The sequence below is a fragment of the Vanessa atalanta genome, chromosome 21 (genome assembly GCF_905147765.1).
Source record: "Vanessa atalanta chromosome 21, ilVanAtal1.2, whole genome shotgun sequence".
Lineage (NCBI taxonomy): Eukaryota > Metazoa > Arthropoda > Insecta > Lepidoptera > Nymphalidae > Vanessa > Vanessa atalanta.
This window is the reverse complement of record NC_061891.1, coordinates 5,405,277-5,432,463: the sequence shown is the minus strand read 5'-3', so window position 1 is coordinate 5,432,463 and position 27,187 is coordinate 5,405,277. Positions and strand designations below refer to the sequence as shown.

The 27,187-nt window shown below is 31.0% G+C and overlaps 1 protein-coding gene across 1 annotated transcript in view; it reads right to left on the bottom strand.

Moving 5' to 3' along the window:
* Positions 1 to 26,970, bottom strand: part of LOC125072308 (myotubularin-related protein 6) — a 52,538-nt gene extending 25,568 nt beyond the window's left edge. The window contains exon 1 of the mRNA XM_047682886.1: positions 26,766 to 26,970. Within this exon, the coding sequence (XP_047538842.1) occupies positions 26,766 to 26,789 (24 nt within the window). The 5' untranslated portion in view covers positions 26,790 to 26,970. The remainder of the gene's footprint in view (positions 1 to 26,765) is intronic.
* Positions 26,971 to 27,187: the final 217 nt, after the last annotated feature.

The window sequence follows — 27,187 nt, the reverse complement described above, 5'->3', positions numbered from 1 at the left end:
AAATGAAAGAATATAACCCATCTCGATAAAAAGTCTAATAAAATAATGTTAAAAAGGAAGTGTAAATTTATTAAGATTTATTTTGTAATCATCGCCTGTTGAGGTAAGGCCATCACTCAACCAGACGTAGAATGAGTACCTACTTCAATAAATGGAACATTATTTTTAAGATTAATGTTCATTATCATCATTATAAATTGATAAAGATTTTTACCAGTTAAAAATAAAATTAAAAACTATTGAATGTAATAGTAAAAAAAAAACTCGATGAGTTTGTATAATTACCGCCATTTACCGTTTAATTACTAGTTGCCGCCCGCAGTTTAGTTCACGTTTTAGAGATTGATCGTCAAATTTTAGGCCGAAATAAGTAGCTTATCCTTTCTTAGCATTCAAGCTTGTTTCAGGCCAAACTTCAAATTCGAGTCAGTGACAGACAAACAAAGAGACAGAGTTATGTTCGGATGTTATAAAAATTATCTTTCAATTAAAAGTAATTTGACCTTTCTAAACTCATACCTACCCGTAACAAAATAAAAGTACCATTATAATCACATGCCCATGTCGCCAGATGTTTATCACAGCCAGAACCAAATAAACATAGTAAGAATTAAATAAAAAGTTTAAGAAATAAATTGTTCTCCTTAAATATTCTATTATTATTATCCTTGTTATTTATTTCTCGTTTTGTTGAATAAGCATAGTTAATTTATCATTAACGGAGGTCTTTGGAGGAGCTTTGTGATTTAATAACTGTAATAAATTAATAAGCTATGTATTATATTCATAAAGTAAAAAATTAATTAAATTGGTTTAGTTATTATTTCGAGTAAATAATATCTAATTTGTTTCGAAAAGTATCTATTCCCTCTCTTCTATATATATAATAAAATTGGAGTGTCTGTTTATAATATTGAAATAACCGCTTTTTACTAAATGCATATGTATATACACGGTACATATATCAAAATAACATTTTTTTACAATTTTTGGCTGTCTGTCTAATCTCTGAAACGGCTGGACCAATTTTGACGGGACTTTCAATGGCACATAGCCGATGTAATAAGGTGTAACTTAGGCTTACTTTTATTTTAGAATTATATATAGAATAATAAGAATGACGACCTCCGTGGTCGAGCAGTGTGTACACCGGTTTTCATGGATACGCCACTCCGAGGTCCCGGGTTCGATTCCCGGCCGGGTCGATGTAGAAAAAGTTCATTAGTTTTCTATATTGTCTTGGGTCTGGGTGTTTGTGGTACTGTCGTTACATCGGATTTCCATAAAACAAGTGCATTAGCTACTTACATTGGGATCGGAGTAATATATATGATATTGTCCAATATTTATTTATTTATTTAAGAAAGTCACGCTGCAATGTACAAATACCGTCCAGTACCGCGCGCACCCCTGGCGCATGCCATCACTCCGCCGTCACGTCGGATGCCTACCACCAACGACTTAATATCACAATAGCTGTTAGTTTTGCTATGAAAATCAACAAGTTACAAGGGCAAACGTTAATCAAAGCTGGTATAGATTTAACTAAGAGTTGCGTTACACATGGGCAACTAAACGTTGCATGTTCACGTTGCGAGGAATGCCACTAGTGTTATTGTTTTAAACCAAAAAAATCGTACACCAAACATTGTATATAAATATTTTTTTCAATAAAGCAACAGAAACAAAATATCGATTCATAAAATGGAACAATTTCATTAAAATTAGCATAGGTATTTCTATACGCGAAATAAAGAATTAATAAGTTATAGTAACATCTGTGGACTGAATAATAACTTTTTGTTAAATTGAAGCGGAAGTCGCGAGCACAGTTACTTTAAAAATAAATGATTATATAATTTTATACCAAATTGCAACATACGTCATTGGTCAAAGATACATCGAACGTTGATCTATTCTTGGTATAAAAAACTTTTAACTATACTTATTAGTTATACAAAATTTCAATATAAAGATGTATATCGTATTAGAAAACTCGAGCTACAACATTGGATCGAGGTAAACAATATGTTAAATTTTCACAACTAATGACCACAATGCATCTTGAATTACGAATTGTTGAGTAACTCGATCTCCGTGCAATGAAAGCCCGACATTGTTGAGACGGAGACCTAAAAATCACAAGAACTCGTGGAATTATTACTGACCTACTTAAATAATCCGATGCGCTTAGAATGGGATGGAATACCCTCGGATTATTTGCGTTTAATACTGAAAAGATCCTCACATTGGAAATGCAATTATTGTACAGTAGGTACATAACCTAATCATTAGAGTGTCATCTTTTTAACTGATATTATTACTTAATAGTATTACTTGTCTTTGTATTTAACCTTTCGCATTATAAATCGGGTTTAATTGTTCCAGTTTTATTTATAGTATTAAACGAAGTAATGCTATTATAATGGTCCTCTCAGCTTTAATGTACAACAATGTTCGAGCGGTTTTCATTGTCCAACTAATGATCATTTATTACGTCAGAGAATATGGATTATTATCAAATATATTATATATAATATAATAAATGTTATTATACGAAATATAATGTAACGAGTATTTGGTACTTTACAGTATTCTCGATTATATTTCTTTCAAGAACGATAAATAACAAATACATAAATTTAACTTTGCGAAGAACTCCCATTTATTACTTCTAATCTTAGTAAATACCTATTTAAGTTGGTTTTGCCTAAATGGTCACTGATGTTAATATATTATGCTATAAATACATATATGCCTTTCGGCACTTGTATGATTTAATTATTTTTTTTAATTTGTAACTTTGGTCTATCTGTTTTGTGAGATTATTTCTATTAAAATTAAATGACAGGTTTTTTAAAAACGTCTCACACTAGATGGTCTTATTAAACAATATTAGATATATATAACTTATGTTGTTAAAGTGTGACTAAAACTGGTTTACCTACGTAACTCGCAAGGCTCGTGGCGAATTCAGATTTAGCAAAATATGAAAATCAAGCTCAATAATAATGCCAATTAAATTTTTAAAAATCCTTAATTGATGAAATTGCACTTACGGATTTATAAACTGCATTAAAGTTCAGCTTTAAAATAACTTTTAATATTATTTCAAAAGTATCTTGTGTTGTTTTCGAGGGTTTAAATTATACGAGGGTAAATCAAAAACCTAAATTTTTTCTTGAATGCCAAAAATGATAAAAAAATCGTTTAGGAAGGGGTGAAGAATAAAACATGTGACCATAATCATGAGCATATCATTTGATACCATACAATTAATTAAAACTGATTCAAAGGGCTTTAGAAAAGTGTCGACAAGATGGGCACCACAGATGTTAACCGACAAAGACAAAAAGCGACGTTTGTAAGTTTCTCCGCGTTATCTCGAAATGTTTCAGTGTTATTCGAATCAAGTGTGACGTCGGGTTGTGAGTATGAATAAAAATGAGTTTATTCCGATCGATTTTCTATACTAAGCATCCTCTTCGCCCATGCATTATTCCAAATGAATTGAATGAGGTGATTACGAGTTTCCAGGATTTATTTGTTTAAACTGCGTAAAATTTAAATCTGGAACTTAAATCTAAAATTTAAATCTAGTAATATTATAAATGTGGAAGTTTGGATGATACTGGATTTGGATTAAATTTGAAATTGTTCAAAATTTACACATTTTGTTACAATATCTCATTTAAAATTTATAAAACTTAAATGATAATTCCCGATTTTGACTGCATTCATGTGGAAACAACAAAGAACCAAAGTTATAGAAAAATGAAATTTATTCGACCACTGTCTCATTTCTTTTTGAGAGAATAATAATATATTTCTTTGTACGTCACTCACAAAAGCTGATCAGAAAGTTTTTGATCTAACAACAATTTTGTTTCGACATACATGATAACAATTGTCATGAAACAATTTTAAATGTTATGTTGTCCTAAAACCCATTTGTTTTCGAAACATACCCAACTGAATAACGGAATTTTATTTTTTTTGGTTAAACGCCAACGTTTTACCAAACTTTTAATAATGCCATAATAACTAACAATAAATCAATTGCTCTCTGTGTATTTAGATATACATGTGTGTAGTTTGCATAAATTGCCACCTGTCATCAACAGGACGCTAAGAGACATGTAATGTTGTCATCGTTACAATCTAGACTGCAAAATGAAGCTGAACAAAGATGGCCGACCGCCTAACTATGTTTATTTTTACATTTATTGCAGTTGTTCCACGCGGCTGACCATATCACATATAACGCCCAAAAACTTCGTCAGACCCTCAGAGATCATCAAAAACTTTTGATGTTGCGCTGGCCGCTACTTATCATGGCCGCCAGCCTCAGCTGTAATGAAAACTATTCTCACAAAATGAAAAACATTGCAATAGGTATATTACTTTTACGCCCGAATTCTCATATAAAAACGTTGTATGACAATATATTTAAACAAATACAGACAATATAATACCTAAATGTCAATATTGTTCTTAAATTTACAAATAAAACATTTATATTAAAAATAACGGCACATTGCCATTATCATTATTTTCTGTATGCATCTGTGACCGACGAGCGATCGTGGGTAGGCGGGCGAGGAGAATTAAAACCACGTCTTTGAAGGTTTTACAATATCAAATGATTGTTTCAATAAAATATTAACAGTAATACAATCAGCACTTTCAATATTATAATAAAATAACGATGCTTCACCGGGCATGTCTTGCTTACGCGAGAAGCAAATGGATTATGATCCGTTTGCCTCTGCGCATAAAAGAGCCTGAAGTTGCATCAGAATGAACGTCAAACCACACTATTCCAAGTGTCAAATGTCATTATTACTTTTGACGTTTCTTGACACTCCTGAAAACACAGTGGCGCCGTCAAATAAATACAAATAAATGGCAAGGTCCGAAAGCGTGTAGTTTTATTTTTAATTATCATTCATTCATTATAAGGCTAAAATAAAATGTATATTCGCACGTGACATTGGCGAAATAATCTGTGCCCTCTTGGCATAAATAAAAGCCAAAATTAAAAAAAAAAATGTTTATGGATAGCTTTTTAAATCTATTTTTGTAATATTTTGAGTGAAGCATCTATCGAGTTTCGGACAATGTAAAGAACATTGTTCAACAACAACAACAATTCCAATTTCAAAGTCAAAAATCTTTATTAAATATACAAACTAGCTTATTGATATTCAAAAATTTACCATCTGTTCGAAAATAAACACATCGGACCTGAGACGAACCGGCGATAGAACTCAGCGGGTTTTTTTACTCATGTTATATTTCAGTATTATTGTTTTTAGAGAACTGAAATATATTTTTAATAAATAGAACTGAAAATATATTTACGTTATTTAAACAGCCTGGCGGCGATCATCTTCGTAAGTTGTGCAATCAACTAAGAAGTCATTAGTTTTGTGATATAAGGATAAGCTAAGATAATGATAAGTAGACTCAAACGTTTTTATACAAATTTATTTGGTTTGGAAAATACTATAATTCAAGTACATATATGAAAAGTTCTACTAGTTTCGAAGGAAATACTGTCCTGTGTGCAATTCGCTAATGTAATTGAAGCGATGTCGAAGTACTAAGCAAACATTGAATTGAAAGTCAAATAGTAATGAAGGATTTTCTTTTAATCTAAGTTGATTTTATAGTTTGAATAAAATTAATGTAGTATTTTATTATAACTTTTTTTATGGAAGAATAAAATAGTTTATAAATGTTTGTACCTAATTTTACCGATAAACATAGATTAGAAGACATGTTTTTGCATAATTCATTGCCTGGGTTTGTGTATTATATTATCTATGATATTGCCGTTTTGTATAGAGAAAAAAAAAAACAAACATTTTCTTTACACGAAAAATTTATACTTAATTAATAGAAGGACGAAAATACCAGCCTGAGAGAGTTTAAGCGTAGAATTAAGGAATTTACGTTCTTCTCGAGGCATAACAGGGTAAATATTGTGTAATTATAAATTCCGAGTTGGTAATAAAAATATCCGAATTTCTGAAGAAACTTATTATGGCGTATGCAGCCTAAGTAAGTAAAAGTTTAAACGTGAGTGTGAATTCAGGAACGAAAAGAGAGAATGGGAAATTGGGAAATTATTTTGGACATGAATATTATCTAGAGCTCCGTTGAGACTTAAAACGATGGTACGATATTTACATAGCAACTTGGGTTTATGTTTATTTGGTACACAAATCGAGGCGTGGCTGAACCTATTAGGGTAATATTTTTTTTATTTTAAGAATAGTAGCAATGCCCCAAATTAATTAAGGAATTATTAGTTCTATTAACCCCTCCTTTTAACCTTATCTTTTGTGTTAGGACCGGTTATGACAATAGCCCAAGGGGTCAGGATCGATCCTGTCAATTTTTACGTTGGTAGGCGGCCAGAAAAACAATGCGCTGTTGACCCTTATCCGTTATCCCTCCAATATCTGTCCTCCCAATTATTTGGACCTTGAATTTAACCCTCCAAAAACAAAAGCGTGTCTATTTTTGACCTACTTTTCTAGGCTTAATGTGATGGATAAAATTAAGCAAACTGCTATAAGGATCGTCAAATTATTAATTGGATCACTGAATACGAGACGAATAATTATAAAAAGATATATACTCGATGCCAGTTACATTCAGTTAAGTTAAACCATTAATTAATGAAATTGACCAAAATGTTAAACATCATAAAATCCAAAAAGTTAAAAGTTAAAAAGCACATCACTTTAATACATGGTAGGTACATTTTAATAAGATATAAAATGTTACATTTAAACTGCAACTACAAAGAAATATTGTATTCAAGTTTCAAAGAAATCTAAGCTTACATGTTCCACGACTTAAATAAGATCGCAAGGAGCTCAGTCCGAAAGAAAAATGAACTACTTATAACTTCTTTACAATCGACGACAATGACAAGATATTGAATTAGCGTAGTTATATAAACAAGTTTTTAAAACATTGAAATCAATATAGGATAGGTATTATGACCCGGATTCGCTAGATTTATTCCTTGCTGAAAACCATAAAAAAATATTTTAAATACCTGACTCCTTGGTTACTGCTTAGTTTCGAAAGTTTTTGTGAAAATACAATGTAATGTATAATTAATTATGATCTATAATGTCAAGAGAGAATGAGAAAAATTATTGCTGGAAAATATACTTTCTTCTGTTTTTCTTTTCTACCAAATTTATAATCGTATCGGTATCGTATCGTTAAACTGATAAGCGCTTTTATAGAGAACAATAAATCCTTCTGTATGTATATATATAATAGAGCAGAAAAGGTTAGCATATGAATATTGTAGGAGTATATATCAAATCAAAATCGATTAGACTTTTCATTCTTTATAGTGTAGAGATCTTCCTAATGTAACTTAGCAAACAGTAAACATTATAGCAATTAGTTTACCCGTTATATTGTTGACGTATACGAAAGCATCCATTACAGGATTTTATGTGAGGTATATCTAGTCGATCCTCACGCGACCGAGGGTTTTTTTTTGATGATAGATGATTTTCGTGAAAATTACATGGCTATGGCCATTTATTGTTCGATTTTCAAACTACGAATCTAGTCTATGTTCTAATAATACTTAAAGTGTAATAGTCTTAATACTCAGAGAGATGAGGCAGGTGAACCAAGAGAGAAAGAAAAATACCTCCGCCCCCTTACTACGATATCAAATTATAAATTAACATTTCATATAAGTATTTCATCTGTATGTATGTATAAGAACGACAGATTGCAAAGGTATATTTTAACTTTTATTAAATTTCAAGAAGTTTCTTACTTCTTACTTTGAAACATCTTGAATGAGCGATTGAGGTCATCACGTCAGACATCGTTGAAAAATGTGGGTTGGAATATGCTAGTCAGAAAAAGAAAAGATGGCGAGACGAAATTCAGTGTAAAATGGTTTCCTAAAACGCTTATGCGCTTTTGTGAGAGCCTTGAAGAAAAATGATTAATAATCATTAGTTATTGAAATACTTAGTTACATACAAGAAAAATATTTTTATTTTATAGGACGAGAAGTCGGTACCTCATAGAGAGTGGTCACCACCGCCAAAAGTCATAACCGCTGTAAGAAACAATAAGCACTTCTTACATCGCCACTACGCGCCAATCTTAAGAACTAAGATGTAATGTCAATTGTGTCAATTGTATGGTCACACTGGCTCGCCCACCCTTCAAACCACAACAATACTAAGTATTGCTGTTTGGCGGTAAAATATGTGATGAATAGTTGGTAGTCGCCCCGACAGGCTTACACAAAACCCTACCACCAAGTAAAACCTGTGTATACTTTATAAATTACCTGTATACTTTGTAGGCGAACTAATCGGGTATAATAAGGGAATTGCTAGAAATTTGTAATATGACTCAGTCAATTTTCTATATGCTAAGCTTGGGTGGTTTCCAGTCCCATGTCCGCTTTAACACATATTTGATAAACATACTCGTATTTAGTGACTTTGTTTGGTTATACATTGACAGGATAACAAATGGGTTCTATATCTTATCCTATAAATGTCATATTTATTTGGTGGTAGGACTTTGTGCAAGCCCATCTGGGTAGGTACTCATCAGATATTCTACCATCAAACAGCAGTACTCAGTATTGTTGTGTTCCGCTTTGAAGGGTGACTGAGGCACAAGATACATAACATCTTAGTTTCCAAGGTTAGGGGTGCATTGGCGATGTAAGGAATTGTTAACATTTCTTACAGCGCCATTGTCTGTGCTTGTCCGCCAAGCTATACCATAAAAAAAGTAGGAAAAACCGTCGGCAGCTGTTGTCTCCATATATACATACTAAAACATTCAGTAAATGAGCTATCGTCTCCTCAAACACAAGTGCATTCTCATAATCTAATAGAGGACAAATCCAAAACGATCGATAAAGATAACATGCTCTTAGAAGCACCAATTTCTAACATAAAACCGAACTTTTTTTTTTAGTTAGCCAGGTTTTGAACCTTAGGCCTCTGGTGGCCTTATTAAGGTACTAATTAGCTAAAATATATAAGCTACTCATTTTCACCCGCGGCTTTGCTCGCTTTTTAAGGGTTAGTCGTCAGGCGTTAGGCATAAAAGGTAGCATATATCGTTCCTTGGAGTTCAAGCTTCAGTTGGTTTGGTCGTGAAAGAGCAACAGACAGACAAACAGACAGAGTTATCTCCGCATTTATAATATTAATATAAATAATCCTACGTGCTATCCCAAGACAGTATATATGTATATATTTTTTATTTTGCCTCAATTTTTTGGATGATGATCTCGTTAATCTCTTTAATTAATTATTATAGAGGGATCATGAAATGTCTAATGAAGATGAGTGAGTGTATTTCTTCCATTAGTAAGTTTTCAAAAATTTGTGTATTTATTTTTTATATCTACTTGAAGTGAGAAGTAAGACGTAATGGCTATGAAGATTAATGCTGTTACATAAATAGAATGTTAGGAAAATCTGAAGATTTTTTTTACTATCCTTATTCTTATTGACAAAATATTTAAGTGAGTGAAGTGAAGTGAACAAAGATGTAAATAACTAAATCAATACAAGCTCCTCACAAGCACTTTTGTATGATTAGCGCATGAGTTTATTCACCAATGAGTTTTCACGTTCTTAGTTTGTATTTATAATGCATCTCGAGCTCGGCGTTGTGGAGAAACATCCTGAGAAAACCTGCAAGTGCCCAATTAATTCTATTACATGTTGTGTATTCATCAAACGGCACTTGAGCAGCATATTGAATAAGCTCCAAACCTCATCTTCAATAGAAAAGGAAGCCTTAGGCTAATTGTGAGGCTGGTATTACAGGCTGGCGTATACTTACGTTAATTAAATGCTAAATTTTGAAATAAAAATCGTATCTCTATACAGTTTAAAAAAGTCGCTTTCTGCCGCCTGTACGCTTAGATATTTTTAACTACGCAACGGATTTTAATGCGGTTTTCAGTAAACAGAAAGAGTGATTCGAGAAAGGTTTATATTACATGCATATTATAGAAGAGAAAAGACGAGAGAAGATGAGAATTTCGAATTCCCCCGCTGGAAAAGTATAGTAGATGTAGATAGACTCTTATTAAACCAGTGTGAAGCCGGGAGGGGTAACTAGTTGAAACTAAGTAACAAACTATTATCCAATGCAAATATACGAAATTATATCTTTGGATCAATTCAATTGTTTGCTAACACGCCCAACTAATTCTTGGGTAAATTACATTGGTTCAGTGTAAGGAAACATTTGATCAATCCAACCCGACTTGCTGGAATAGTATGCATTGCATATCAAATATTTTTATCAAGTCATTTATAATCTGTAATATAATGGATAGAGTGATTATGATGTTATACTTAGATAACAAGAGTGGAGATTTCATGTAAAAAGCCACCGCCAATAATTCATTGTAAACAGCAATATGATAATTTTAATTGCAATACAATTGCGTTGTGACGCGTTGTGATTATTGGTCAATTGGTTTTAAATGCAGACTCTAGCAACACTGATTAAAATTATCAAATTAAAAAAAAAATAACTTCGTTTCACATTGGATTAAAACAAATAATACTTATTTAAGTTATTCTTTTATAAAACAAAAGAATACGTTTTTGGTCGTAGGGCTTTGTGCAAGCCCGTCTTGGTAGGTACCACCCATTCATCAGATATACTCAGATACACTACTCTGTATTTTTGTGTTCCGGTTAGAAGGGTGAGTGAGCCAGTGTAATCACAGGCACAAGGGACATAACTTCTTAGTTCCTAAGGTTGGTGGCGCATGGGTGATGTAAGAAATGGTTAATATTGCTTACACCGCCTTTGTCTATTAAAAAAATTATGAATTACATACATAAGGCATAAGATTCAAGAGTTTTCACAGTACTTAATGATCGACTGCCTCGTTGGTCTCGTGGCTAGATTTAGGGCCGCAGATCCCGAGGTCCGGGGATCGAACACCAGTCCAGTGAGTCCATGAAACGTTATTGAGCTTTTCTGTGGATTTTTTTTCTAATAAACAGCCCGGAATCGTCACACTCGGAAAGCACGTAAAGCCGTTTGTCCAATTGATCGGATTATAAGAATGAGGGGATAAGCAATGCACCTGTTTGCGCGCTCACTTGTGCAATATATCCTACCTAGTTGGCTGGATGCCACCTGGAAATCGGGCCGGACACAATCACTTATAAACGTTGCTTGGCGTTTGTTTAAATAAACCCAAAGAGATTAAATAAACCCAAAGATCCCTCATCTCATTATTGACTTGACATTTGAGAGAAACAGATAAAGCATTATTTCAATAATCACCCTGAATTTATAAGTCAAGCCAGCCATGATTTTCTTAGGACTTTTTGTAAATCTTGTTTTACAATATACTTATTTTTGATGGTATATGTAGCGGACAGGCAAATGGGCCACCTAATGTTAAGTGGGCACTATCGCCCGTAGACATTTGTGCTGTTGCATATATTAACCATTCCTTTCATCACACCAATATGCCACCAACCTTGGGAGCTAAGAGATTATATGCCTTAAGCATGGTTACAATGGCTCGTTCATCCTTCAAATTGGAACATAAAAATACTAAGTTTTGCTGTTTGTAGGTCAAATGTCCACGAGTGGATGGTACCAGACGGACTGCACAAAGCCAATTTTTTTTATAATGCCTTAGACAAGATATCTTACCGGACCATCGTAACACGACCAGCAATATAAAATCAATCGTCAAACGTATTTGCAATATTTTTATGCACCTAAAAATAGTATTAAATCGAAACATCGAGCTCTTGGAAGTAATTTCATTGAGCTCTTTGAAGATGAAGTCTTCGATGTACAAGATCGAGAGATGAAAGCGGAACTCAAATAACGTACCGCGAACTATATCGCTTTGTAAATATAGTTTTAATTACGTCTCGTATTAGTTTACGATATTGATTTATTTTTAAAGCAAAATTAAATCTATTTTTTCTCACAAACATTTAAATATTTTCTTAAGATAATCAATATAATCTTTCGAATATTTAATACAACTTGGCGGGACGATACACTTTTGCAGAGCAGACTTGAAAAGATACATACATACATTTAAACATACACTTTACATTATCATATTTATAATAAGAACATGAATTTCATGCTTGTCACGTCAAAAGTCTAAATTTACGGGGTGAAATTGCGAAGCACAGTTACTTATATAATAATATTATATATTAAACCTCTGGCTGCAATTTCTGGTATTACTTATATAAATATGTATATATATATTAATCTTGTAGTTTTAGGTTCGGTATTATATAACCACATCTCCTCATATATTCATTATAAGTAGATAGTTAGTCTATATTGAACAAAATTTTATAAGGATAATACGTAAAATTATTATTATTTAAATATTAACAATACCTAATTAATTATTTAGATAAGATAAGAACACCGACTCTGCAAGTAACTGATTAATTTTATTTATTGTATAAATTTATATAGTAATATATAATTAATAAAACAGATGTGTTTGTTTGTTTAAACATACTGAAGTAAGTTTTTCCTTAGATATTCTATATATTGAGAACATCATAGTACGACCCACTGGGTAGAAGCAGTAACGTATATCATGAATCAAATCACGCAGAGAAGTTAGATTTGTATATTGTGTTCATAATATTTATATTATTAAATATCAAACAACTTCTATTTTTATACATACGAGCGAAACGATACGAATCGTACCGACACAGTAAAGATTATTCTGATATAGTATCGTATTGTTAAAGTTTATCGTCCTTATAATAACACAGAAAAAGTAAAGTGATCTCCAAGGTTTTAGTTCCTCATTACAATCTAAGGCCAAGTGGTACTGGTCTGATTATAATGAGAACATAGCGTGGACGCATATAAAGAATAACCAATGTGCCCTTAAACATTCACGTGTCAATCCGCCCCCGATCCACGCCTTGGTTAATTCTCTTTTAACACAATTAATTAGACGACATAGAATTATGGTGTATTGGGACACAATCCCAAGACATTTACCCTAGCCAGTGGAGCGTGAAAATCGATTACCTTCAATATCTGTCGGATCGGCTTCACTAGATTTAACATGATGTTCAAATGTATATTAAGGTTATTTATAGAGCTCATCCCTTGATGTCAAACTGTGGTTCGTTATAAGCCGAATGAATTAAAGAATCTATAACAATTTGGTAAGAAATAATCTTTATCAGGATACTTTTTTATTTTGTCGTTCTAAAATTTCATAAGACAGATTTCATGACATATCTTATTGAAGTCATCATACTACAGTTTAGATGAAGTATAATTTTTAAATTACTTATTTTTGTTTTTAATTTTGTTTATTTTAATTTTTTATTAATCATTATTTTTTTAATGAACAATTTGTATCTAAATAAAAAAAAATCTATGATACTATATTATAAGATAACACAGAAAAATGTAGGATTTTAAAGATGCTAAAACATGTGCGGCATGAAATTTAATTTCAAGCTACAAGGGCATATTAAGTGCATGTAAGAATTTAACGCAATTTTCTCGAGACGCGTATAAACCGTTCCTAGTTTACGAGCAATTTTCTACAAAAATACATAATTTACCTATGTTTAAAACTGACCAATTAAGTTTTTTGTCATATGCTTTCTGATAAAAATGGTTTGAAGACTAAACGATACTCTTGATAAAATATATATTCTTTTATTGTGTGATGGACGCTCAGATGGCCGAATTTGTTTTAACAAAACCTTCTGTTCACGTTACTCTTACTGATAACAATAAAAACTATAGAGTTTAGCAATGAATTAATTATTATCTTTACATCGCAACATCTCAAAATCATTGAGGTTCTTAGCGTATTTATGGTACAAAAAAATATTTATAGCGTTTCATAGAAAATGTAGTATGTACGTAAGTATATTGATTATTAATACATCATATACAATATAAACCGCCCACCATTTTTATCTTGCATTGCATTCTTTCATTATCTCCGAAACGAATAATCGAAATAACAAAGTTATTTATTTAATAAACGATATTGTTGCGGAGAATGCTTAAAACTTTTGATTAGCCCTCATACCTTGTTGTAAAACTCAAAGGGAGGTACCGAAATTCTTTTGAAATTGAATTGTTGCTCTGATTTACGCTATATTTTAAATATAGACTTTCAAGATGTCTGTAAAAATTTTTAGAGATCTACTATTTTCTAACGCAACACTTCAGTTTGTAGACTATTGTAAAAACAGGAAGATAGAAGACAACTTTGACTATGAATTGTGGAAATCAGGCATTTTTAAGGTCGGCGAATTCGTTTACGGAACTTTGAAAGTAAAAATAAAGTGAATATTAATAGTTAAGTGAAAAAGTGTTATAGGTTATAATAAATAAAAATATATTTATCAAAAACTGTTTGTAGCGCGAAGATTGCACGAAGTGTTATTAGAAAATTGCATCGAATATGTAAATCTAAGTTTTGTTTACCTTACTGCGTCTTCGATTTGAATCTGTCTTTCTATTTTCAAAGCATCAAATCTATTCTTAAAATCTTTCAAATATAATTTAAAAAATATCAGAATAAAAAAAGTCATTCGAATCCATTATAAAGTTTCCGAGGTTGCAAAGTACGTGCGCAGACAAAGAAAAGATTATTTTCCACGTCTTTTAATTTTTTTTAATATTATTATAAAAAATATCTCTAATACATATATTTCTCAATTATTTCAGCCTTTACAGTTATACATCCTTAGACACGATTCTTTTACAATTTTACATAACAGATAATGGCGATCATATCCTCCGACCGAGTTGGAGACAAGCCAACTGCACAGGAGATATTAAGGACTTAAGTGTGTGCACTAACACAGATCAATATCTACTATCATAAAATCGCTCGGTAGGAAGGAGTTCTCGTGCAGGACCAACGGATTTTCAGTGCTGCCTGAGGCACAAGGATGTACACATTGACAATTTTTGCAAATGCGAACTTCTTTTTTTCTTTGACGATGTTTTTTTCTTTATGTCCGAGACTATAACCTAACCAATCAAATGCTAGGGCAATTTACACAACAACATACATTTGATGATAAAATACTTATTGAATATGAAAATTCATAACAATAACATTAAATAAACGGCATTCGTTTTAGCTAACCGATAACCCTTATTACTGAGGGTATCGAAATTCAACACCAAGGTATACACAAAGTCATTCGAAAAAATGACGTAAAAGTAATTAAGACGCTTCTATTGACATTTCTTCCCGTTTCGTCTCGGATTCAATCGTATAAGTATTAAGTACACTTCATTTTTCAGTGGTATATTCTCGCTGTCTGTCTGTAATTAAAACCAGCCAATATGTTACCAAAATAAAATGTAACACAAGCATATTTTTTGTCTGTCTGGCTGTTTGTCTGGGATAACCCTTAGAACTGGTAAATATAACAAATGATAATATTCTGATTAGTCTAGAGAGTATTGTATAACAAGGTAAACAAGAGTTATAACAACTTACAGTTTACGTAAATTTTTATTTCAAGTATAATACGAATATAATGCCAATAAATCACAGAGCACAGGTAGAACTGAAATAATTATATCCATAGTTCATAATTTTGCCCATTTACAACAGTGTTTTGGATTCCGTGATGTCATACTAGCATTAATATTGTAATCATAATAATTAAGTTTCAAGTAGTATGTTTAGAGAAGGGACACATTGCCATCTCTGATTCCTGGTAATTATTTTATCAAGGTAACCTTAGGAAATTATATTATATTCATAATATAGTATATACTACTGTATAATGTTCTCAGAGTGATAAACGTCACATGTCTTTAGCATTTTGGATTGGAATTCCATCAAACACAAAATATAACTATATTTTATCCGTGGTACATTAGTTGCTATTATACTACGAAATTAAATACGTCTAAATGTTTTAACAACGATAGTAATGCTAGAGTTAATCAAGCTATCTGTATATTCAGAGAATTTCTATTTTTCCGATTAATCGTAAAGATTGAGCTAGTCTACAGTCTGCTAAGTGCGACTACAGTCCTCAAGAAGGGACTTACGACTATCAGATTCCTAATCGTTCTAGAGCCCGTTAAGCCATTTATAAAAATGGAATCTTCTAAAATTAAAATGACGATTCAAAAGTGCTTGTAAAGATGCTTAAATTAAGAATCTTTAAAATTTGATTCAATTTGTATACCCCACATATAGGCTAGCCCGTGACACAGTATTAGCAGTTAATCTTTTTTATGACTGCTCCACTGAAGCTAACGAACGCGAAGCCAAAACGGATATTCTACTCGCTTCCGCTATACGCAACCTTTTATTTCACTCCAGGGATGGAGGAAAAATTTTATGACGTTCGACCCGTGTTTTTACGATACTTTGTAAAATGTACCAATTTATTTATCAAATCCGTATTCGATTTAGGATTCCCAACCTTTCTTGTTATGTATTATTTAAGCCAGGTTTCCTTTGATATGTTCCTGTAAATTAAGAAATAAAACTATTTTCTAAAAATACCGAAAAGAAAAACGTATCACGTATTAAGCACGGGAACTATTTGATATTGATATATCAAATGTACTCCTAGAAGATATGTGAGAACTGCACTAATATTGCGTAATTTGGCACTCCGAGAGCAACGGAGCGATTGAACTAGTTCGGCAATCTTGGCATTCAATGACAAAATTTAAGAAATGGCTTTTATATAGAACACTGACATTATTGTGTGTCAGTTTTTATTACTCTGTTGAACATATTTTAAATGTATCTATGCTGTATCTATTTCTAAAGATAGATATATGACAAAAAATACAAAGAGATCACGTATACCTATATATTTTAAACAAACACATATATACAAAATAAAAGCAACGGTATAAAATTTAAACAATTCGAAACAGATACAGTTTGTTAATTTGACGGGTAAATCAATAGAGGGATGCACATATATAAACGATTGCTATACGAGTAAGCCAAAGGTCATGTCGTTGTAGGTTTAAAATATATGAAAGAAATGTAAGAATACCTGCCAACTGGTTAATCGATTCAACCCGTTAATGCGGATACTATCTTATTTCAAAAAGATAGTTTATTTTACAAACCATCTGTTTTTTTTATGACTTACTGATTTCTTCTTATTCTTTATATTAAAACATTACATAACCAGAAGGTTAAAAGGATAAAAATTTTTGACTGACTGACTGACTTTTTGTGTTATCCTTTTTAGTACGAGCTAAAATACATTCATTTTTGTGTAATCTATTATCTGAAGAAAATTCTTTTCCAATTTCACAAGTTTATTTTATCAATAAAAGGGATATTTTAATTAAACAAAAATAATATTTAAAATGAATGATGAAATATAAGTTACTTTAAATAATACTATATCTCTATAATAGGTCGCAATGGACTTGGATAAACAATGGATTTTGATGCGGTTTTTTTAATAAATAGAATGATTTAAGAGAAAGGGTTATATGTATAATACATACACAATATAGTACAGAAACACTGAGAATGTTAGAGGTTTCTAAAGTGATGTAAATAAAAACATTTTTTACGCTTACATTGTAAAAGCTAGCTGAACCCTATGAGATAGATCAAAGTAATGTACTACAGTATTGTACACCTTAAAAAGGTCTTCAAAAAAGACCGCGATGGTATATGTCTATCTCTTAGAGATATCCCACAGCAACCATTTTTTAACCTTTACTTTTTACGAGAAATAAAACTGAAAAACTGTTAAAACTGTTATCGTTGTAAGACATTCTGTAGTATATTTAGTGGCAGCATTGCACCCGTGCGAAGCCGGGGCTAGTATATACATAAAATTCAAATTCAAAAGACATCAAAAACGCCAAACGAAATAGCACATTGTATATTCCTGGCCCTAATTAGTTTTATCATTTTAGAATTGAATGCACACGAGTGTGCAAACAGTTGAGAGACATTCGTAAGAGGAAATCTCACTCGGTGTTTGAACAATGGCAACATTTTCATAGTGTTTCACTTTGTTATTTTGAAATGACTTATTTTTTTATTTTTAAACCGCGTATAAAAAAAAAAAACTTGCAAACAACAGCTCACGGTCTTATATATTTATTTTATAGATATAATATGCTTAGTGGTTAATATTATCGGTTCTACGTAACTTACCCCAATAGCACCACTGAATTGTCATGTGCTTAAATTGTGTTTATAATTCATCTAGTACCTGCCGAAAACTCCGTTTTGAGCACAGCAAGCGCAAATAACTTATCGTAGATTCTGGCAAATACAATATTCTTTAAACTTCCATATGAAACTGTTAAAATATTCAACTAAATGAAAATGTAATTTGATAAATGTGATATCATTACGCGTCGCAGAAATGAAATTAGTTGAGATTTAATAACATAACTTTTAACCTAACATATGCGAGCTACAAGAAATATTCAGGTATGTACACACACGCTAATGTGCACAAACACAACACATGCAGGCTCACCATGCACGATCTACGTTTTGGACCTTATTCCTTATCAAAATTTGTACTTTTGACAATGGAACCGAAAATTAAATTCCAAACGGAGAATATCATAATAAACTATTTTTTCTTCGATTGTAATATCTAATAAAACTTTAAATTACGTAGGTAAAGCTCAAAACGGTTTAAAATTTGTTTTTGTAAAATTCTCGTGTAGTTTTTATTATTCTCTTATGATTATTTTGTTTAAAATCATTAAGATTATCTTGTTTCGTACCAGCTTGGTGGTGTGGGTGTTTCATCCGGAAACCACTACTCGATTTTTAATGAATCACCTTAATCTTTTTATAACAGGAAATTAATTGGAATTTCTAGGCAAAGCGTCGTGGGTTTTAATCCGGTTTAAAGAATTTTATTCTCATAAAATGTTATTTTTTAACTCCATTTTAGCTCTTATATATTTTCCGATACATATTATTGTAGTTAACTTTTACATAAGTTTATAATATCAAATTCTATCAATCATTTGGGAGCTTAGCTTTCAATCAGTGGAGAAAATATGCAGCCGGAATCGATTCTTGTTATACCTCTAGCAACGTATGTAACTTCATGAACCTCGATTCCTCTTCCCTTCGCCATTTCGCTAAAGTTTTTTTAATAATATCTGCGTTCCAAGTTGTTCGAAGTTTTTTTTTGGAACAATCTTCTTCGTATTTTCATGTATAAATTCATAACATAAGCGTTAGCAGTTATTATTATTACAATTTTTTTTGTTGTATACTGTGTTTGTAAATTACATGTATATGTAACATGTAATTTACATACATTTTGTTATTAACGTCTCAAATTTCACCTAAAAACATAAGATACAGCCGAGGTTATAAATGTCTCATTACGGAACCACAAACCGCACCTCCCTTTACGAAGAATAATTTGAAGCTCGACATCCCTAACGCGAGCAACCGGAACGCTCGCCCTCGTACAAAACCATGTCATTTTCTACATAAAAACCAAAACATATTTTATTAAAGTAGACACTTCCTAACAATTTTGAATCATAACTTTACAAGATTCAATGATGTCAACAAATCAACACAATGATTTAAAAATAATTTAGAGTTTTTTCTACTTACCATTTGTAATTGAATATTTTTGGGTATTATTGATGATCTAATATTCAACATGATTTGTATAAATAGGAACAAATGGTGAGTTAAAACGTGACATGAATTCGTAAACTTCTTCGCCTTTGTAAAAATCATAATATTACAATCTGATATAGATTAAGTAGATTCGGAAAAAAATACAATTCTCATTTCATAATTAAACATAATCAACAACCACAAGAGGAATAAGGCCACAAAAAGCCAGAGCGCTTGAATAATCTATGATATACATTATGGTTTCCCAAAAAATGACGTTTCGACATCGACAAAGCTGCTATCGAAATTTGGAAGAGAAAATGAAGTAGATTTAAGAAGTTGAGTGGAAAATTGTTGCTTTGTAAATAAATGTATATATTAAACAAGGACTATCAGTAGTGGACGATATAGCAAACTACAAAGAATATAAATACGGGTACCTATATGAATATTTTACCGATTTCGGATTATCCGATAGTTTCGGATAGTTTCGATTACGGATATTACATTATTTAGACATTGTGAAAGAAAAAATTACAAGATATTAATTTGATATTATTTGTAGGCTATTATTTAGTATAAGGCATAATCACAGAGAAAAAAACTTATAGCTTTAAAATACAATAAGTTACTCACTTTTAGTATAACACTATGGAAAAACAAAAAAAATAATAAATATATTTTTTATCAGTTTCAGTTACGGATAGATTTTCATTTTGGACATCCATAACATCCCTGGTTAATGTAAGGTTTGTCCGAAAATCTCGATAAACAATAATACCGTTACAACGTAGGCATAATTCGTCCGTTGTGCATGTTAGATTTGGAATAAACGTGAATGTGTAAACTGTCTCACGTGCCTTCGCAAATGTACATCGAATATTTCGTGAATACACATAAAATTAGACATTTCAGTCACTTACTTTTTTTACTTATTAGTACAAATATTAGGAGAAATAGCAAAACAAAGAATCGGTATTCATCATCCTTTCTTTTTTCTATAATAAACGAAATAATTTACTTACTTATTTCAATAGTTTTCTTTGTGAAACACTGGCGAAAAAAGAAGGCTTAAAGGTAAATCACCAAGTCGAGATCTAAAACTCATGATGTTAAAGAAACAAATTGTAAAGGCCGAATGAGTATTTATCTGACACATTGGTCTCGTAGCTGGCTTAACCAGCTGTAGATCTTCAAGGACCCGAGTTCGGATACCGAGATCGGATTCGGATCAATAAAAATTACGAAGCTTTATCTAATAAAAAAAACTCAATAACGGAACGATTTTCAGCATATTCAAATAAATATATTATCTGTGCCAGTGTCAAAATTCTAAAACGACGTTTCAATATTATAAGGACATATTCATAATCCCTAGGAGAAAACTCTCTCATACACATGATGCCGAAGTTGTTTGAAAGTTAGAGACCTGATTAACGAGAATACGTTTGAGCACGACATGTAAAGGAATGAGGGTAGTACGAACGCTCGTTGCACGTCCTGTACGTCCTTTCACAGCGCTTTCGATAACTCAGTCTTATTAAACCGATTGCGTTTTACTTTGTAATGTACTTTTTTATTTTTATATATATATTATACTGAAATATCATTCGAATAGACACAATTTTAATTAATGGCATTTATTCATTGTAATACAAATCGAAAGCTATTTTAATGACTTTAATTAAGGATATAATTTTCTAGCATTCTTTGATAGCTTTCATTCTAAGTATTTTATCAAATTTAATTCTGTATAAACTGTCAAATAGCAATCCTTGGTATTGCTCTCATACATTGTTTCGTTTGTATTAAGTCATAATACACAAGTGTTTAACTACAAGTACACATACATGTTCCTTCACGCTCGTAGCCTGATGGGAAAATCGGCACGACCGGGCAGAGATCGGAAAACAATTGCAGGAAAATGTACATAACATCTTTGATCCCATGATTGCCCTCGCATTGGCAACGTATATAAATACTTTGTATTTTATTTGTTTGTAAGGAAATGCCTTTTATGAAAGAGAAACGTGATGGCCCTGTTGTTGGAACACGTGAATCCTAATCGAAGACTGTAGGGTTAAAGCCGAGCAAACTGTGCTCAATTTTTGTTTACAACTAAATTCATGACAACATCGTGAGAAAACTTGCAATGACAATGTTCCACCCACGTGTGTTTCCAGTTTACCAAAAGCTTGCATTGTAACAGCTAGATGATAAACTCCAACATTACTCCCAAAAATAGAGGAAGCCTTAGTCCTTATATAGTCAAGATTCCATTCGAAAACCTTCTCGAAAGCCTTCTGTATTTAAATACTAAAAAATATCTAACCTATATTAGCATGTATTTATACAAATGCGATTTTATTTTGATCCTTAAAATAAATATAATTGAAGTAAAATCTAATCCTTCAATATCCTGCTTACCATTTAATTTTTAACATTTGTAAATAAAGAGCAAAACGTCTAAAACATAAGTAGTCCATGAACATTAACTTACAGCTATGACGACTATCTATACAAGTAACTATCTCATCTCAAATTTCCGTTCCGCAGAGCTATTATGTAAGAACATATTCGAATCTCACCCCAGAACACGACACTGATAACTCAGGTCATATACAACTGTAGTAATAAATATAACACTTAAAAATATACATACAAGCATCAATTAGCGAATTACTAATTACTCATCTCGGGTTCGCTGCAAAAATATCTTTAAGCGATAATGTCTTGCATATTTCATACGTGTTTGTAATTTCTTCTACATTCCTTCCACGTATAAACTAATAACAAAAAAGCCAATACATAGTATAACTTATCACCGTATAGCATCGGTTTTCAAAATTGGTCGAGTGAGATTCGAAGTAAGATCTTACAGAATAACACTGTATGGCAATACCTTGTAACATATACAGTAATATACTATTCGATTGCCAATATAACCAGAGCGGAATTAATAACACAAACTGATTGTAGCAACTAGCAAGTAGGTATTACAAAAGAGTTTAACATATTAAATATAATCTTATATCAGAATTTATTTTCGAAGAAAATTTGTTTTTTTTTTTTATTAATAGCACACAATCAATAATAACACAGCCGATGGTTAATCAACGTTCAATTAATGCAATCACAATTAACAGAATTTCTATCTGTGCGACATGTAGGTATATTAAATTACGTATTAATTAGGGCATAATTATCCTAGATAACTAGCCCTCACGACCTAGTCTTCATATTGTTTCGATTGTATTAAATTAAAATTTATACTGAATATCATAACTACGTAGGTAAGATAGTTATATTTATAGGGATACGTAAATTATTTTATTGCCTCATACGTCTATTTAGTTGTTAATCTATAAGGCTGCTGTTACCGAGGTCGTGGGTTCAAATCCCTTAATCGATCTAGTTATAAAGGTGTAAATACTATAAATTTCCAAACACGAGTCTCTCTCCTCGGAGAGCACTTAAAGCCGTTGTTCCTGCACCTGAACTCTCTATTAGTTTCGGTAACCGTCACAAAGGATCATAAGTATTTCAGGCATGCTTTATAGTGTACCTGGCTTTGCACATACACTTGCACACTGGAATAACTCCTTGAGAATGACCAGGGTGCCCGAAATTGGCTAGGAAGATAGCTATATCAACATAGCCTAGTAGGTAAGTCTTAGTGTCCCATTATTTTCCATTTTAATAACGTGCATACGTTGCTTATTTGTAATTTTCTATGACGACATGAGTTGGTGATTTCTTTATATCATAACATTGATTTTCCAACCTGCACGCCATTAATTATAATTATAAATCGTATATTTATTACTGATATGAACGTTACAATCTATTTTGTAAACAATGCTTCCTTTACTGTTTTCATAAGGCTAATAATAATAAACATTGAATAACTATTGGACACCCATTAGTCGAAATTCGATCATAATAATCGTTGAAAATTTGAGGAAAACATATATGTATATCAATTTCTATGTTTCAAAATATTTTACGACTTATAAAGCTAGCCATACAACGCGACCAAACAAAAACAATAGACCATCTGTACTGTGTAGGCAATCAGAGAAGTAAAAGGTACTGAATGGTTTTGTCTTTTCCTATTTTTATATATCAAGATGCCGCCGATAGAACTATAGCCTATTCCAATAGAAGTAGAAAAAAAGATGAACCTTATATTTACGTATTTCATGTGATTTACTAATAACTCAGCTATGTTGTGCACTACTAAGAGTTTATAATTAATATGTCTTTATTTATAATACAACATTATTACACTTAAGTACTTATTTCCACTTTAATTTGACTTCCACAATTCCGATAACCGCTTTCTTCGACGTTCAAAACGCTATTATTTCGCAAATCCATAGTAAATATCATAGATTAATCAAGCTCTTAACCAATGATATCGCGTCAATTTGCTGTCAAATGTGGTTTATTTAGCTTTTTCCTGTTATGGTTGAGATTGAGTATGTATATGTATATTAAATAGGTAAAAAAAAATTGCAATTCAGAAATTAAACAAATAAGAACATTATGGCATATTTAAATCACACTGTGATTATACTTCTATGAAAAACTTAATTTGAACGTCTCAATACAGTGATGATTCCGTTTTCATTAAAACCTCAATAGGTAGAACCTCAAAAGAGGAAACACAGATTTTTTTTTAATCGTCAATGATACGGACTACATAATTACTTACTATCTTACCTGTATTGACTATCAAGGACGAGAGTTTAAGACACAAACACGAATCATTTTTTTTTCAATGCTATTACTACTACGTTGAATAAAAACAAACACAAGTTAACAGACTGTAGCAAAACAAATAAACGAACGTGGAACAATACAAATTAAAAAAAAATTGCCAATTTAGTAAGCATAAAAAAATATCGTTTCTATAAATGTAAAGTTTGAAAAGTAAATATCTCACCTTTTCAGTGACAGCAAGTCCACTAAACTCTTCAGATGAAACACAATCACCCTTAAACCAATTTGCCAACCTACCAAGTTCGCCAAACATTGTTGAAGAAGTTAGAGAACTAAACGCCATTTTAATGAAAATAACTTTGTAAAAAATATTTATCTGTGAACTATGTGTGTGCACGCATCTTTATTTAAATGACATTACTTTCTGATTTTTCCATACAATAATCGAATCAAATAAATAAATTGTATTATTTGAAAACTCGCAGATTCGTATTATTAATAATTCAAGAACTTGTAACAGACAATAAATCTAGACATAAGTTATATTTAAAAAAGCTTCGACGCGATATAATTACGTCAAATTGAATTTCCCGCGCATTCGAAATTTTCGTCTTCACCCCTTAACGGCACGAGAGGAACTAGATACAAAATTGACAATTATTGCGCCCTAGGTAGTATCCCAAAATATTCGCGATTCTATTTCAACGAATAAATTCACATTAGACCTTATCTTCATCGCATAAACACTACTTTGGCATGTCAGAGGTCAATACCATGCGCATGCGCGAACTAAGGCTCGGTCGTGTCCGATTACGCCCGAGATGGCGCCATTTTCCAATTTATTCTAATTTCATAGTTTTAAATATAAACATAATTCTTTTTTTTATTAGTAATATATATTTTTATTATAAATTAACATGAAAAAATATTCTTTACCATTTCAAAAATAAAGTTTGAAATATTTACATTATAAACTAGTATAACAGCCACTTAAGATCTAATATAATATGATGATTATTTATTATACTTATGATATATAAATTGTACAGTTTGTTTGTTTAATAATATTGCATATCAAAAAGCTTTTTTCAAAATTTGATTCATAGAATGATCTAAAGTTGGAACAAGTATAGATTTTGATATACTTAATCTGAAGATTTTCTTTTAAGCCACTAATATTTTAAGTCACAACAGTTGTATTACAAGTTCCAATAAGCATTAACAATAGTATAAAAAATACCTTTTGCACATAACTTATTACTATAATTTATAGTTTGGAACAACATAGCAATGTTATTAGGTTTCAATGAGTTACCGTTCAATTATCAAGTTCTTATGCAGGAGTAATTTCCAAGATATTACTTTAGATACTATAGGAGATTACATTATTAATAGCACCAAATATGTATGCAAAATTTCTTGAATTAAATTTTATTTCAAGTTTAAAGTTTTGACCCTAACGTTAAAAGCTTCTTTTACACCTTAACTCACAAGATCATGATTAACAAATTTCAAGTTCACAGTAGAGTCATTTTTGCTCATATATCAATTCCGTGTAGAATATTTGGGAATGATTTACCTATTTACTTGGCTTACCATCATTTCATACAGATACATGAATTCTAAACTACCCAATTATTTATATATTAATTTGCATGACTTTTGTATTTTTTTTATTGTATGAAAATTATTTGTATTATGCTTGTATTTAATTATTAATTAAATGGTTTTTTTTTATAATAAATTGCTGTATTATTATGTTACAAAAAAAAAAAAATTTGTTGATTAAAACAAATGTTACTGTCAAAACAATCATTTTATTTTGTCTTTATTGAAAATAATAAATTATTTTTAACTAGATAATTAAACTAAGGTCATACAATATGCATACAATATGTATGACCTTATTCTTAGCTAGCTCTTCTTCTTCTATTCTTAGCTCTAGCTTTTTTTCATATCTAATATTTATCAATCTACAGATATTAAAAATTCAATATTTTTTTAAAACAATTACTCATTTCAATTACAGATTCGATAGTTTCGTAATTTGTCAAAAAAATAGAATAGAAATAAGTAGAATGTATCTAATACAATCTCTGCTCAAATGCTCTAACATTCATGACATTCCATATATTACTTATATGAAGTTGAAGGTGATAACCAAATTTTTTTTAATCAAAATACTTGTAGTTTTGAACAAAAGGTTTTTAGAAATTACAGACTATTGTTAATAAACATGTATTTTTAAATTAAATAAACATGATTTATTAATTACGTTCAGCATTTGAAAGACTGAACTAAATTATCTGAGGAGCGGTGAATACTTTAACAAAGAAATAGACCGTAATCAAAGTATATTATTGCTTACCTTTGGCGTTTTGATGATATCCATAGTCACAATTAGTATCAATCGATAAAAAAATCAACTAAACATATGCTTAATTTAAAGACACACACAGTTTTGACACTTTGGATACAAAATATGTTTAACATTAAATACAAGTCATTTCATAAAATCCAGACACAATAATATATTTAGCAATATTTATAAAAAAAATAGCAAAACAATTTGAAATTGCTCAACTTTGACACGAGATAAGGATATTTTGACGTTTGAATATTTTCTAACCAGCACATAACGGATGACAACATTAATTCAAAAGTGCCATTACACTTTCTTATACAAAATTTAAACTTAGTTTTAAACAACTACATTTGTTTTATTGATCTAAATTTCTTTGTCATGTTATAGCATTATCATTATGAAGTAATTTATCTATTATAAGATTT